We start from the raw sequence: 12,418 nt of genomic DNA on the forward strand, positions 1-12,418 counted from the left end.
GCAATTTCAGGATGTTTAGTTTTGATTAACAGTCACCAAGAAGAACATTCTGTATTTGCCAAGGGTAGTAATACTGCATCAGAAATATTTCTTGAATATTATGAATGAAGGAGCCACAGAAAACTCAGCATGAAAAGTGATGTCCTGGAGTTCTACTCAGCTAGAATCCCTTCTGCATTCTCAGCAGCAAGCAGGACACTCAGAAAATGCTGACTTTAATTACAAACTTTATTTGTCAATACAATTCACAGTTTATACATGGTGCATTCCACCATATGAACTTTCAGAACAGTTATTGAGGAGATGAGTGTAGCTTTCTTTCTAAAAGAGCCTGACTTTCTAAAATTTTGGTTAGAATTTTTTAAGTTTATAAAAGTACCTTCAACAAGTTTACATAATATTTACATGTCTAGCATAAATTTAAATTTTGGAAAATAAGCATCTATTTAGATGGTTTTTTTTTTTAAAGATCCTGTTTATTTTTTAAGACCCTAATCTGAATGCTACTTATTCAGATATTTCCACCACTGTCACTTCCCTAGAATAAAAGAAATGTTTTGTAATTGTATTTGGGGAAATCATCTTTCTGCATTTTAAAAATTATATATACAATGTACAGCAGATCTAAGTATGAAAATAAACGAGAGTAGCAATCTACTAGGTGCCTGTAATGAGTTTTTTCTGAATCTTGGAAACATCCAAAGAGTTACAGGATATAAAATTCAACTAAAAAGGGTTATCAGCATTTTCTATCTAAAAAAAAAAAAAAAAAGCTCCCAAGATTTAAATTGTGCTATAACAGCTTTTCTCTAATGTCAAAGATGAATTATGCCTGCAATCTGCATTTTTTTCCATGTGCAATATATCACAGTGATCCCAGTTTCCACTTCTCCTCTCAAACTCAGTCACAGCTCCAGAGGGACACCCACGCAAGGCTAGGCTGTGCCCAACTCCAGCTACAGCGTCACCTCCCCTGTCTGGCGAAAGTCACCCAGGGAAAGAAAATCGTGTAAGCCTTCCACGTCAAAAAGCAAATAGGTGCTGGCAGTATAATGTTTATTAGCAAATGCCTCGTAACACATTATCGTGCTATCTTCTTTCACACCAATTGTCTTAAATCGCCTCCAATACTATCCATGTCTGACAGCTTTCTCCTATCAGATCATATATATATATATATTTTTTCTTCCACCTTTAAAAAATGTAGTTATTAAATGATAAATTCCAAATACTGCCAGGAAAAAAGGGACTGTTTGGAGCCGCCAATTTTACCGGCCTGGAAATAATTACACTGTGTATATGTACCGCTGGTACCTGAGTCAAATAAATACTCAGAGGGACCATCTGTGCACCTCATTTCTTTGCAGTGCCTTTAACGCTAGAATTTCTGAGTGTTGCTTCAATGTCCATCTAATGTGGCATCTATTCCTTCTTCGGGCATCATCACTTCATTTTACACACTGTTTCCAGCAAGGTATGGTATTCAAACGGGAGTTGTGGGATAAAGGGCTGCAGAGGTGAGCCTAGGGGTAGGGCGGGGAAGGAGAAACCATACATTAGCTAGAGGGGTTCTGTTTCTTCGTAAGATAAGGCACTGACAGAAAATTTCTTAGGTAAAAGGCTGCATAAGAATCTCTTGCCATTTACAAAAAGAAACGTTGTCATCCATAAATGGTCCATATCTAGGCTCAGTTAGGTAGACCCTGAAAAGTTAAGGACTGATCCCTCAAAGCTACATTATTACCAGAAACAATTATAATTCATTCTGAGGCCTTATGGCACATTAGGAAAAGAGGGAGGAAAACAGTCTGGGCACAGAAAGGCATCAGACATTGCTTGTTTTATTCCACTTGTCAAAGAACGTGGACCGTTCAACAAGCGTCATCAAAAAGATAGTGCTGGCTCAGGATTCCAAATTCTCTTGATGGTTGATGACCATGATGGGTGTTATCTATTTTGTTTCCCCCTTTGGAGCTCATGCACAATTTAAAAATGCTACCAGCAACAGTCATTAAAGAGCATACAGAAGTCCTCACCTATGGCTACGCCTAAGGCTCTTCAAAGAGAGGGCTATTTAATGTTCTCGATCACCGCAATCTCCTCGCCTGCACAGTGGGGCGTCAATCCGTTCAAATAGATACTCTCAGTTTTCAGTAAGGGAGGCAGGACGTCCCTCTCGCTGGCCAGGTGATTCACGGACAGGGTCCTCCTGCACGGGGTCAGCTCTTGGTTGTGGTTCCCGGCGAGTTCCGCCGACAGCTTCCGCTTAATGGAGGTGGCGCGCTGGAACTTGTCGTAGATCTCCACGCTCAGGCGCCTCCTGGTCTCCTTGAACTCGGCGGTGACGTTTGCCGTCCACTCAGCGGCGTGGGCTCTGAACTCTCCCACCTGGAGCACGCACGCGGAGAAAACACAGAGAGACACCAACACGACAGTCAGCATTTTGTGTGCCTTCTCTCTCGAGCGTTTTATTGTGTTTTAAAAAGGAGATCGGAGCCTTTCGAAATACCGGAGGTCTGAGGATTGGTGTGATTACGCACGCGGTGCAGCGTGAGGCTCCTTTTGACATAGATACCGCTCTACAAATTAATCCGTGAACTTAAACCCTCGAAACCGAATTGTATTAGAGGTGCTAGATGTGCCTCTGTCACTGAAGCTTCTGCAGCTGTAAAAAGGCAATCTCTAACTTTTTGAGACGCTGTGGGTTATTTTTTCATCTGTAATTTCCAGAAGTATTTGAACGTAGAAAAGGCAGTCAGACACCGGTAGGAGCAGCAAGACCGAGTAAAAGCCCAGAATGTGAACCCCGGTGACCTGGTTGGTGCCGGTAGCGATGCTGTGTTTGCTCGGGATGCAAACACAGGTTTGAGAGGGCGGAAGTGGTGTGTGCAAGAACTTTGTGTCCAGCCCCGCACTGGCGTCATCTGGGAATTCTCTGTTTACTAAATGAACAGTAAAATATTTTGTTTCTGCTTTCAGGGAAAGCAAAGGAAGGAGAGCTGGCAAGCCCACTTTGAGGCCCATTTGGAGACTAAGTCCAAGGCCTAGTTTCTGAATGAACGTTTGCGGAATTGGGGAAGTTACTCAACCCATCCCAGCCGCCGCTTACTCGGGGGTAGGACAGCTATCTTCAGGGCACAACCATCTTCTCTGTATACTGACTGTACTTACTTCCTCCCCCATTCTGATTGTCATTAATGTTTTTACAGAAATGGTCTTACATGAAACACATTGTTTTGCAAATGGCTTTTTTCCCCCACTTAACCAATTTTAGTCATTTGGTCCTAATAGTATCCATTAGTGCTGCCTCACAGTTTGTATCAGCTGATAAAAACAGAGGGGGAGGGGGATGACAACCTCCAGGTCCTGTTCTGTCGCTCACATTCTGTGTGTCCACAGGCAAGCCATTTTTTACCTTTTTTGAACTTTAGGTTCCTTATCTATAAAATAAGGGTAATAATGGTTTCATAGGAGAGATAAGCGATGTGCGTGTGTCTCCTTAAAATATAAAGGACTACAAAATTACTAACTATGACAGTGAGGCTGGTGATAATATGGCTTGCCAGGGGTACTTTGAGAGCTTAAAGCAGAATACCAGAAACAGATTGAAAAAATGGGACATTTCTCCCTGGACTGTAATTCACAGTTTCTAAGCATCTAGTGGAGACGTGGTCTGAGGTCTCTTGGCAGGTCTCCCCAGAAATGCAACGGATTACCTAACCCTGGGTTACATGGAACTTTAAGCCATGAGGCGCTTTGGACATGTTGAAGACATATGTAAACGATAACTGCTGAACCGTCGTCCTGGTCAGATGCACTGGGTGATGCACTTCATTAGTCAAAGGAAGGCTAAGGCAAGAGAGTGATTATGTTTATGTTCTGCTCATTTTTACAACTGGGATAATATTTTAAAAACTAATGGTGAATTCAGTATAGAACTCAATAAACATTTACTCATAATAAAAAGGACTGTCACTGTTAACGCGGGTCTATGTCATGGGATTGTGTAAAATTCTGTATATATGTATAGTGCCTATTATGTGCTGGATGGTGCTCTTTCAAAAATGTTAACTTACTTCATCACCTTGAGGATGGTTCTTTCCCCCATTTGACAGAAGAAACTGAGGCTACAGAGGTTAAAACACTTAAGACACACAGTAAATATGTGCTGAAGCCAGAATTCAAACTTGGAGGCCTAGCTCCACCATATTATTCTGCCTTGCCAGTAAAATATATATATTTTTTAATTTTTGTAATGTTTATTTATTTTTGAGAGAGAGACAGAGTGTGAGTGGGGGAGGGGCAGAGAGAGAAGGAGACACAGAATCCGAAGCAGGCTCCAGGCTCTGAGCTGTCAGCACAGAGCCCGACGCGGGGCTCGAACTCCTGAACTACTAGATCATGACCTGAGCTGAAGTTGGACACTTAACTGACTGAGCCACCCAGGTGCCCTGCCAGTAAAATCTTATTAATTTTAAGGACTAAACGTCTTTTGGAGGAGCAAAAGGCAAATTCACATCGTATGGAAATCTGTTCCATTGCCAGTTTATATATTAGGGTGAGGATAGTCTGTCACGGTTTCCTAAAGACACTGGGAGAATAAAAGTTTTTCCAGTTCCCGCTCTAGGGCTACTTATGTAAACCAACAGTGGTATCTGTTTCCTCTCTACTGTGCCCTGATTTTTCTATTATTCTTCACGATACTGGACTTGAGGAATGTAGCCACTCAAACTCAAAACTTGAAAGTAAGGAGGAAGAAAAAGAGAAAAATAAAAGAGAGTCCCTCAGAAACCAAACCAAGGCCATCAAAATAATTAGTTATTCCTGTTTCTTAAAAAAATATCCTGACCTTACAGAATTGTCTATAGCAATATAGTCATTATTGATCAAATAACAGTATCCTATGGTCCCGTTTCTATTAATAAGGATGAAACTGTATATTGAAACTCTAAAGGTGCTCTTTTGTTTCCAAAGAAATTAGAATGTCACATTTATATAAGTAAAATTTTTCTTGATTGAAATGTTAATGCTTGTGGTGTTCTGGAGAATTACAATGAATTCTTATGCACTAAAACATTTTTTGTCTCATTGAATTTTTATAAAAATCTTTCACTTAATCAAATAGTATCTCATCTGCCTAAAACTAAGCAGTCTACACTACTTAGTAATGAAGCAGAGGACCCAAAACGAGCAAAAATAGCTCCTAAAGGATCACAGTGAATGTTCCTGCAGCTTAGGCACTTGACTCGGAGAAGAGGTCTTCCCCCAGATTCCATGTGTCCCGGATTTGTACACGGTGCTCACAGGCCATGTGATCTGATTTATAAGCAAAGGAAGAAAATGGAGTGCTACAGTCACTTGCCCTCTGAACTCTAAGGGAACTGCTCTTACCCTTGTCACTAAATTTACAGTGGACCGTTCTTTGTCCCTGCTCTGCCTGATCTTCACCAAAGGGTTTGCTGACTACTGCCTCCCTTCCAATCAATCTTTGGTCCTAGTTTCCAAATCAGCACCCTCTCAAGGTGTTGCTTTACCACATAGGCTAATTCTTCTCAATCACCTTGGGGACTCACTTTCTTTTACCTTTTCCTTGACTATCTTTGTTCCCTAGAGTTCTAGTCTTCTCATTTTCCCTGGATGATTGTCTCTTTCCAGTGGTTTCAATTACCTTCTGCCTGCTGATGACTACCAAAATACCTATTTCCAGGTCTAATCCCTGACCGAATTCTGTATCCATACAACCTTCATTTTAGATGACGTCTCGGCATCTCAAACTCAGCCTATCTCCCAATGAAATCATTTAACTTCTCCAACCTGTTCTTAGTTAATTGCTTATCACAGTGAACAGTACCATTAACCACTGCATTTCCCAGGCTGAACTTCAATATAATCCTTTGTTCTTCCTCTCACTCAATCTTATGTCAAATCAGCCTTGAGTCTTCCCAATTTCCCTCTTTTTCTCTCAATTCCTTTCACTTTTCTCTATTCCTGTTGTCAAAACTGTGGTCCTGTCTACCGTTTTGGCCCATCTGTATTGCTTCAGCAGCCTCCTAACCAGTCTTGCTGACTTACGTCCACCTCTCTCAAATGCATTATCCACACAGCAGTTACAGTGAGTTCCCTTTAATAAACACGAATCGATCAGGTACTTTCCCTTGTGTAAAACCATTCAACTGATTCCTGCTTCACTTAGGAGAAAGTCCAAACTCTTTCAAGTGGCTCATATGTTCTAGGGTCTACCTATTTCGGCCTCAATTCTAACCATCATCCTTCTCAAAGTCTATTCTTAGGGGCCATCTTGAACATTTATTTCCTCAAACACACCACTCATTCTTTTGCCTTTATTCATTCACTGGTTATTATTCTCTCTGGAGAATAATATTGAATGCCTATTATGAAGAGTAGTGTTCCCAAGTCCTTCTCTAGTGCCTAGTGCATTTCCTACTCATCCTAAACTAGTCACCCTAGACTGCTTCCCGGAGCCATTCCCTGACCTCCCCCGCCCCGCCCCCAGACTACATCAGGGTCATTACAGCAGTCTGTACTTCCCTAGCATTACTTTCATCACAATGTATTACAATTATTAGTTTCATTGCTCTCTTGGCTTCATGGTGATGAAAAGATATGTCTGCTGTATCCTATTCAGCTTTCCCAGAACACAGAAGAGTGTAGATAGTGGGGATTTAGTAAGGGTTTCTTGGACAAATGAATGAATGAATGGCAGACCAGTCAGTCATGTTTGGAAACCAAGCTCCAATAAGAAGAGTGTGCCTCCTGGTTGACTCTGATGGGATAATCCTGTTCCTTTCAGGAGAAAGATACAGCCAGGTCTATTCATAGTAAACGTTCAAAGTATGTGTCCTCAAACTTTTTAGACTTTGTAGAGTCTCCTCACCATTCTAAGAATGGTTCTCAAAGTGAAGAACATCATTTAAATAAAAACCCCTTTAAATCAAAGTAAAAATCAGAATTCACCATTTTGTGTGACAATACCTGACTAGGCTATCCCAGAACCTGGCTGCAACATCATTATGTATATAACATTTAAAGTTAAAGAAGGGTTAGTGCTTTTATTTTGGAAGAATCACCAATATCTTCGTCTGCCACTATGAACACTTGCTAAGCATCTAATAGCTTTTCAGGGTAGCAAAGTCTCATGATTACAGAGGTCCAGTATTTGCCTCTTCAGTAGTGGTTCCAAGCCCTAGAATCTTCAGGTTCTCTAAAGTATCTGAAATAATACCAAGGAGGCCCTTGATATGGTAGCAACATAATTTAAAACCAAGCACTTGCCATATTTCAACTTCTTTCAGGGCAATTTACCTAAATCACATAAGATTGACAGGATGGCCTAAGAAAGATGAAAGTTCACGACTTTAGAAACTTGCAATTTATGAAGTTCACAGGAAGCTCATTTGTAATCATAAGGAGTATTTATCACTCCATTGACTCTAAATCAACCAACGACATGGCAGATTCTTTGAGGGTAAAGATCACTGGCCAATTTCTTATCAAGCTCACCCTTTCTTCCCCCTTCACATTGCAGCTTCTGGGACAATGCTTCGAATAGAGTAATTTAAAGTTTAGTTTTCTCAATCTAGATGGTAATCTTAATGACAGAAACTATGCATCCTATTTATTTCTTCTTCTCATAAAAGTGCCCAACATGGTAATTTGAGCAAACTAGACTCCTGGATGGTCTCTGACCGACTAGTTAGAAATCTGTGGCTGCTGACTGACACAGCCCTCTTCCTGAATACAGACACTCTCAGGGACTCGCCTATGAAGCTGCTATTTGCATAAGTTCTAGATCAGTGTGTGCTGGTACAGCCTGAAGAGAAAGCAATTTATAAATCAATTTTACTAATCACTAAAATGTTCATATCCTTTGATGAAAGTCAATTCATAGATATTTATCCTGGACAAGAATTTTTGCCAAAGGGAAAAAATACGTATGGAGATATCCTCTGAACTATACTTTGAATTGCACAATAATATTGAGATTAGTAAAGGTCATTTAAGAAGCCAGTGTTCATGAGAAGTCCTCAGCTTGAGAAACTATTTTCTCTTATTATGTTGTGTTGAGTAAAGTGATGAAGAAAGTAAAATTATGTCTCTATTTTGATTACAACTATCAAATGTTGTATGTAGAATGTATGAATGTATACAGGCAAGGGTAGTAGAAACAACAGTATGTAAAAATGGCAACTGTAGATTTCAACAGTCCCATATTGAATGCCTATTATGAAACAGATCCTGGGCTTACTGCTGACTTTCTTGAGTTGCAGAAATTTTTGAGTAGTTTCTTGTTTCCTTTTAAATCTCCCCTTACTGATGTTATAGTACTACCTGTGTAGATTCAGTGTCCAGCATACCCAGCCCTGAAAAAAGCTTGTGAGGGCAGAGTTCTCTATGGAATGCTTTTTATTTGCTCAACACATGTACCAGAATTGGATTGCAGTTGCCACTGGGAGTTTTTCTCAGCCAGACATCAAAGAAAAAAATATACCTTGCAGGAATCTTTAAAGTTACAAAGAAAAAAATGCCTGAGAATCAGTAAGATGTAAAGGCGGCCTCCAGAAGGGGAGAAAATATTTGCCAATCCTATTATCTGATAAGAGGTTAATATCCAAAATATATAAAGAACTCCTACAACTCAACAGCAAAAAAAAAACAAGCAATCTGATGAAAATAATAGGCAGAGGATCTGAATAGACATTTTTCCAAAGAAGATACACAGAGCCCCAGCACGTACATGAGGTGTTCAACATCACCCATCGTCAGGGAAATGCAATTCAAAACCACCATGAGATATCCCCTCATACCTGTTAGAACAGCGAGTATGAAAAAGATAAGAAGTAACAAGCTTTGGCCAGGATGTGGAGAAAAGGCAACCCTTGTGCACTGTTGGCGGGACTGCAAATTGCTGCAGCCACTCTGAAAATAGTATGTGGGTTCCTCAAAAAATTAAAAATAGAACTAGCATATGATACAGCAATTCCACTTCTCAGCATTTATCCAAAGAAGATGAAACCACTTGCTCAAAAAGATATATGCACCCTCATGTTCACTGCAGTATTATTTGCAAGAGCCAAGACATGGAAACAACCTAAGTGTCCATCGATGGATGAATGGATAAAGAAACTGTGGTGTATATATAAATATATTCAGTCATAAAAAATGAGATCTTGCCATTTGCAACAACATAGATGGAACTTGAAGGCATTATGCTAAGTGAAATAAGTCAGAGGAAGACAAATATCATATAATCATATGATCTCATTCACATGTGGAATCTTACACACACACACCAAGCTCACAGATAACAGAAGAGACTAATGGTTGCCATAGGCAGGAATAGCAGGGTGGGCAAAATGGGTGAAAGGAGTTTAAATGTACAAACTTTTAGTTATAAATAAGTCATGGGGATATAATGTACAGCATGGCAACTATAATTAATAACACCATACTGCATATTTGAAAGTTGCTAAGAGAGTAGATCTTAAGAGTTCTCACCAATAAGATTAAAAAATTCTGTTAACTATGTATGGTGATGGACTGGTGGTGATCATTTTGCAATATATACAAATACTGAATTGTTATTTAGTATACACGAAAGTAATGTCATGTTGTATGTCAATTATACCTCAAATAAAGAAATTAAAAAATAAAATATTCTTAAAAAGACGGAGAATATTTGAATCACTACTTCTGAATCTTTACCTTGTTTACTAAAGTATAATCCATTACACTTTACATCTAGGTGTGATGACTTTCATATTTATTAGTGATTTCACTTCTGAAAGTTTCCTTGTCTCTACCCCAGGTCAGTCTTCACCAGAATAGTCTTTCCTGGTAACAGAAAGTGTAATGACCTAAAGAGAATGGTCAGTGTTCTAAGTTTGAAAAATTTTCTTTTTAATTTCAGGTCTTTTAAATGTTTGGTCTTTATCAACTGCATTTCTAAGGTTATTTTCCTTCAAGCAACTCTGCAAAATACCAGCTACATGTTTTTATTTTATTTTATTTTTTTTTATTTTTCCAAGAGAGTAAAGCTGATTCGTGAGGAGCAGTAATGCCTTATACTTTCTTTTCCCTTCTGTTCTGTGTCTGAGCCATGCTTCTGTGACAGGAAGACACAATCCTAGCCTGATTTTTGATAAGAGAATAGATTCCAGGGTGCAGGTGTCCTCTCAACAAGGCAAAAGCCACTGTCTCTTCATCGGCTGGGGTTCCCTGAAAAATTGCTGTTGAATATTAACTAATATGCAAGGGGTTCTACAATTTTATTTTTTAAAAATGTTTATTTATTTTGAGAAGGGGGGAGGGGCAGAGAGAGGAAGAGAGAGAAACCCATGCAGGCTCTGTGCTGTCAGCACAGGGGGCTCTATAATTTTAAACCATGCTGTTCATGAGTCCTGTTTTTTTTTTTTTTATAAAATTCAACAATCACCATGGGATTAAATCTTATTTCATTTTAATCTGCTGCTTAATTTATCAAATAAACTCAAATCCCTCCAATTTAGAATAATTCTAACCTGAATTATTTATTTACCTTAACTCTCTATTTCACTTTGAACAAGTCTTTAGCCCTTCCATACATTTCCATTAAGCTGGAAAACCTAGCGTTCTCTGCTTTAGCTTTTCACCTAGAATCATAACTATCCTACTTTTCCACCGACCCATTAGCTTTGAAATTCTACAGCATTCTTTATAGAGTTTTTGGTTTTCAGATCATTAATAGTAATAAAAAGTTGCTCATGTTCTGCATTGTCCATTTCCAAAGACTGAATATCTCAGCGACATTTTTTCCCCAATTACTTGCAGGCAGCTGCTCTAGAGTGGAGATTTGTGGTACAGTTTGGAAAGTCGGCAACAGTGGCTCCACTAGTCCTCTGTGTTAAGGTAGCAATTCAAATTTCCTTTCCTTCACATCGCTTTCCACCAGTCACTTCCCTCGAATGACTCCCTTCCATTCTCAGTTCATGAACAAGGCCAATTTTTGCAATTCTACAATCTTTGCTAGTCAGTTTCTCCCTACAGACCTTACCCTACCTTATCTCTATTTTCTCTTCTAATTGGTTTTTTCTTTCCATGTGTGCTCAATTAACTATGAATAATAATCACTCATTATAGGTAAGCCAGTCCCTTTCATAGAGTCATAACTAGATGAGGAATTTCTATCTGAAACTCTGTAAGGTTTTTGTAAGTTTTTTTCCAATTAACAAAAGCCAACTCAACTACTGGATAATACTTGGAAGAACTTCAACTTTTCTTAAAAAAAACATTTTTTAGGGGCGCCTGGGTGGCTCCGTCAGTGAAGCGTCCCACTCTTGGTTTCAGCTCAGGCCATGATCTCATAGTTTGTAAGACTCTCATATCAGGCTCTGAAGGTGCGGAGGCTGCTTGGGATTTTCTCTTTCTCCCTTTGTCTCTGTCCCTCCTGCTCTCACACTCTCTCAAACTAAAAACCCCCAACATTTTTTAATGTGCAGATCTAACCACTGATATTTTAAAAGTTTTTGCTTAAGTTTCAGTTAATCCACATAGAGTGTAGTGTTTGTTTAGGTGTACAATATAGTGATTCAACACCTCCATACAACACCCAGTGCTCATCACAAGTGCCCTCCTTCATCCCCATCACCTATTTCACAGCCCCCCGCCCCCCCCCCCGCCGGGAACCATCAGTTTGTTCTCTATAGTTAAGTCTGTTTCCTGGTTTGTCTCTCCCTGTCTCTTTTCGTTTTCCCTTGTTCATTGGTTTTGTTTCTTAAATTCCACATGAGTGAAATCATATGGTATTTCTCTTTCTCTGACTGACTTATTTCACTTAGCGTAATACTCTCGCTCCATCACGTCGTGGCAAGTGGCAAGATTTCATTCTTTTTTATGGCTAATATTCAGTTGTACTGCTTTGACATGCTAGGGTAACATGGCCAGAGACCTTTCTCCCTGAAGGATGGCTTCCAAAGAATCTAAAGCCAAGTTGAGCATTTAGGATTTAATGGCCATTTTGTCGTCTTCACCAGGAATAAGCCTAAAGAGGTTTTTCTTGTCTTTCTCCAATGCATTTTCCTGCTCTTTGATGGTGGGATGTTAATTTCTTTTTCTCAGTGTTCAGACAATATATCTTAAAGACATGAGGGAAATTAAAAACTAAAAGCAAGTAGCTGAGTTGAAAACTTTCTTCTGGTTAAATTTGTGAAAAAAATTTAAAGATTACTTTGCATTCCAATTTCAGAGGTTGCCTAGCCTGTAATTCTTGACAATTATTATTAATTCATTTTCTGAAGTATTGACATTTCATCGTATTGTTGAACTGCACTGTTAAAAAGACCAAAGTAGTCTCTTTACCAACTAGGGTAAAACAAACAAACACAACTGAAAGGATTGCTAAGTGTCACGTTATCTTCACGGA

General features: G+C 39.3%; 1 protein-coding gene across 2 annotated transcripts in view; it reads right to left on the minus strand.

Annotated features, from left to right (window-relative positions):
• Nucleotides 1-210: 210 nt before the first annotated feature.
• Nucleotides 211-12,418, minus strand: part of KCNK2 (potassium two pore domain channel subfamily K member 2) — a 124,376-nt gene continuing 112,168 nt past the window's right edge. For both annotated transcript variants that reach the window (XM_043569548.1, XM_043569550.1), the window contains exon 7: nucleotides 211-2,388. In XM_043569548.1, the coding sequence (XP_043425483.1) occupies nucleotides 2,071-2,388 (318 nt within the window). In that variant the 3' untranslated portion in view covers nucleotides 211-2,070. The remainder of the gene's footprint in view (nucleotides 2,389-12,418) is intronic.

This window comes from Prionailurus bengalensis, chromosome E4 (assembly GCF_016509475.1).
Source record: "Prionailurus bengalensis isolate Pbe53 chromosome E4, Fcat_Pben_1.1_paternal_pri, whole genome shotgun sequence".
In the NCBI taxonomy this organism is placed as follows: domain Eukaryota; kingdom Metazoa; phylum Chordata; class Mammalia; order Carnivora; family Felidae; genus Prionailurus; species Prionailurus bengalensis.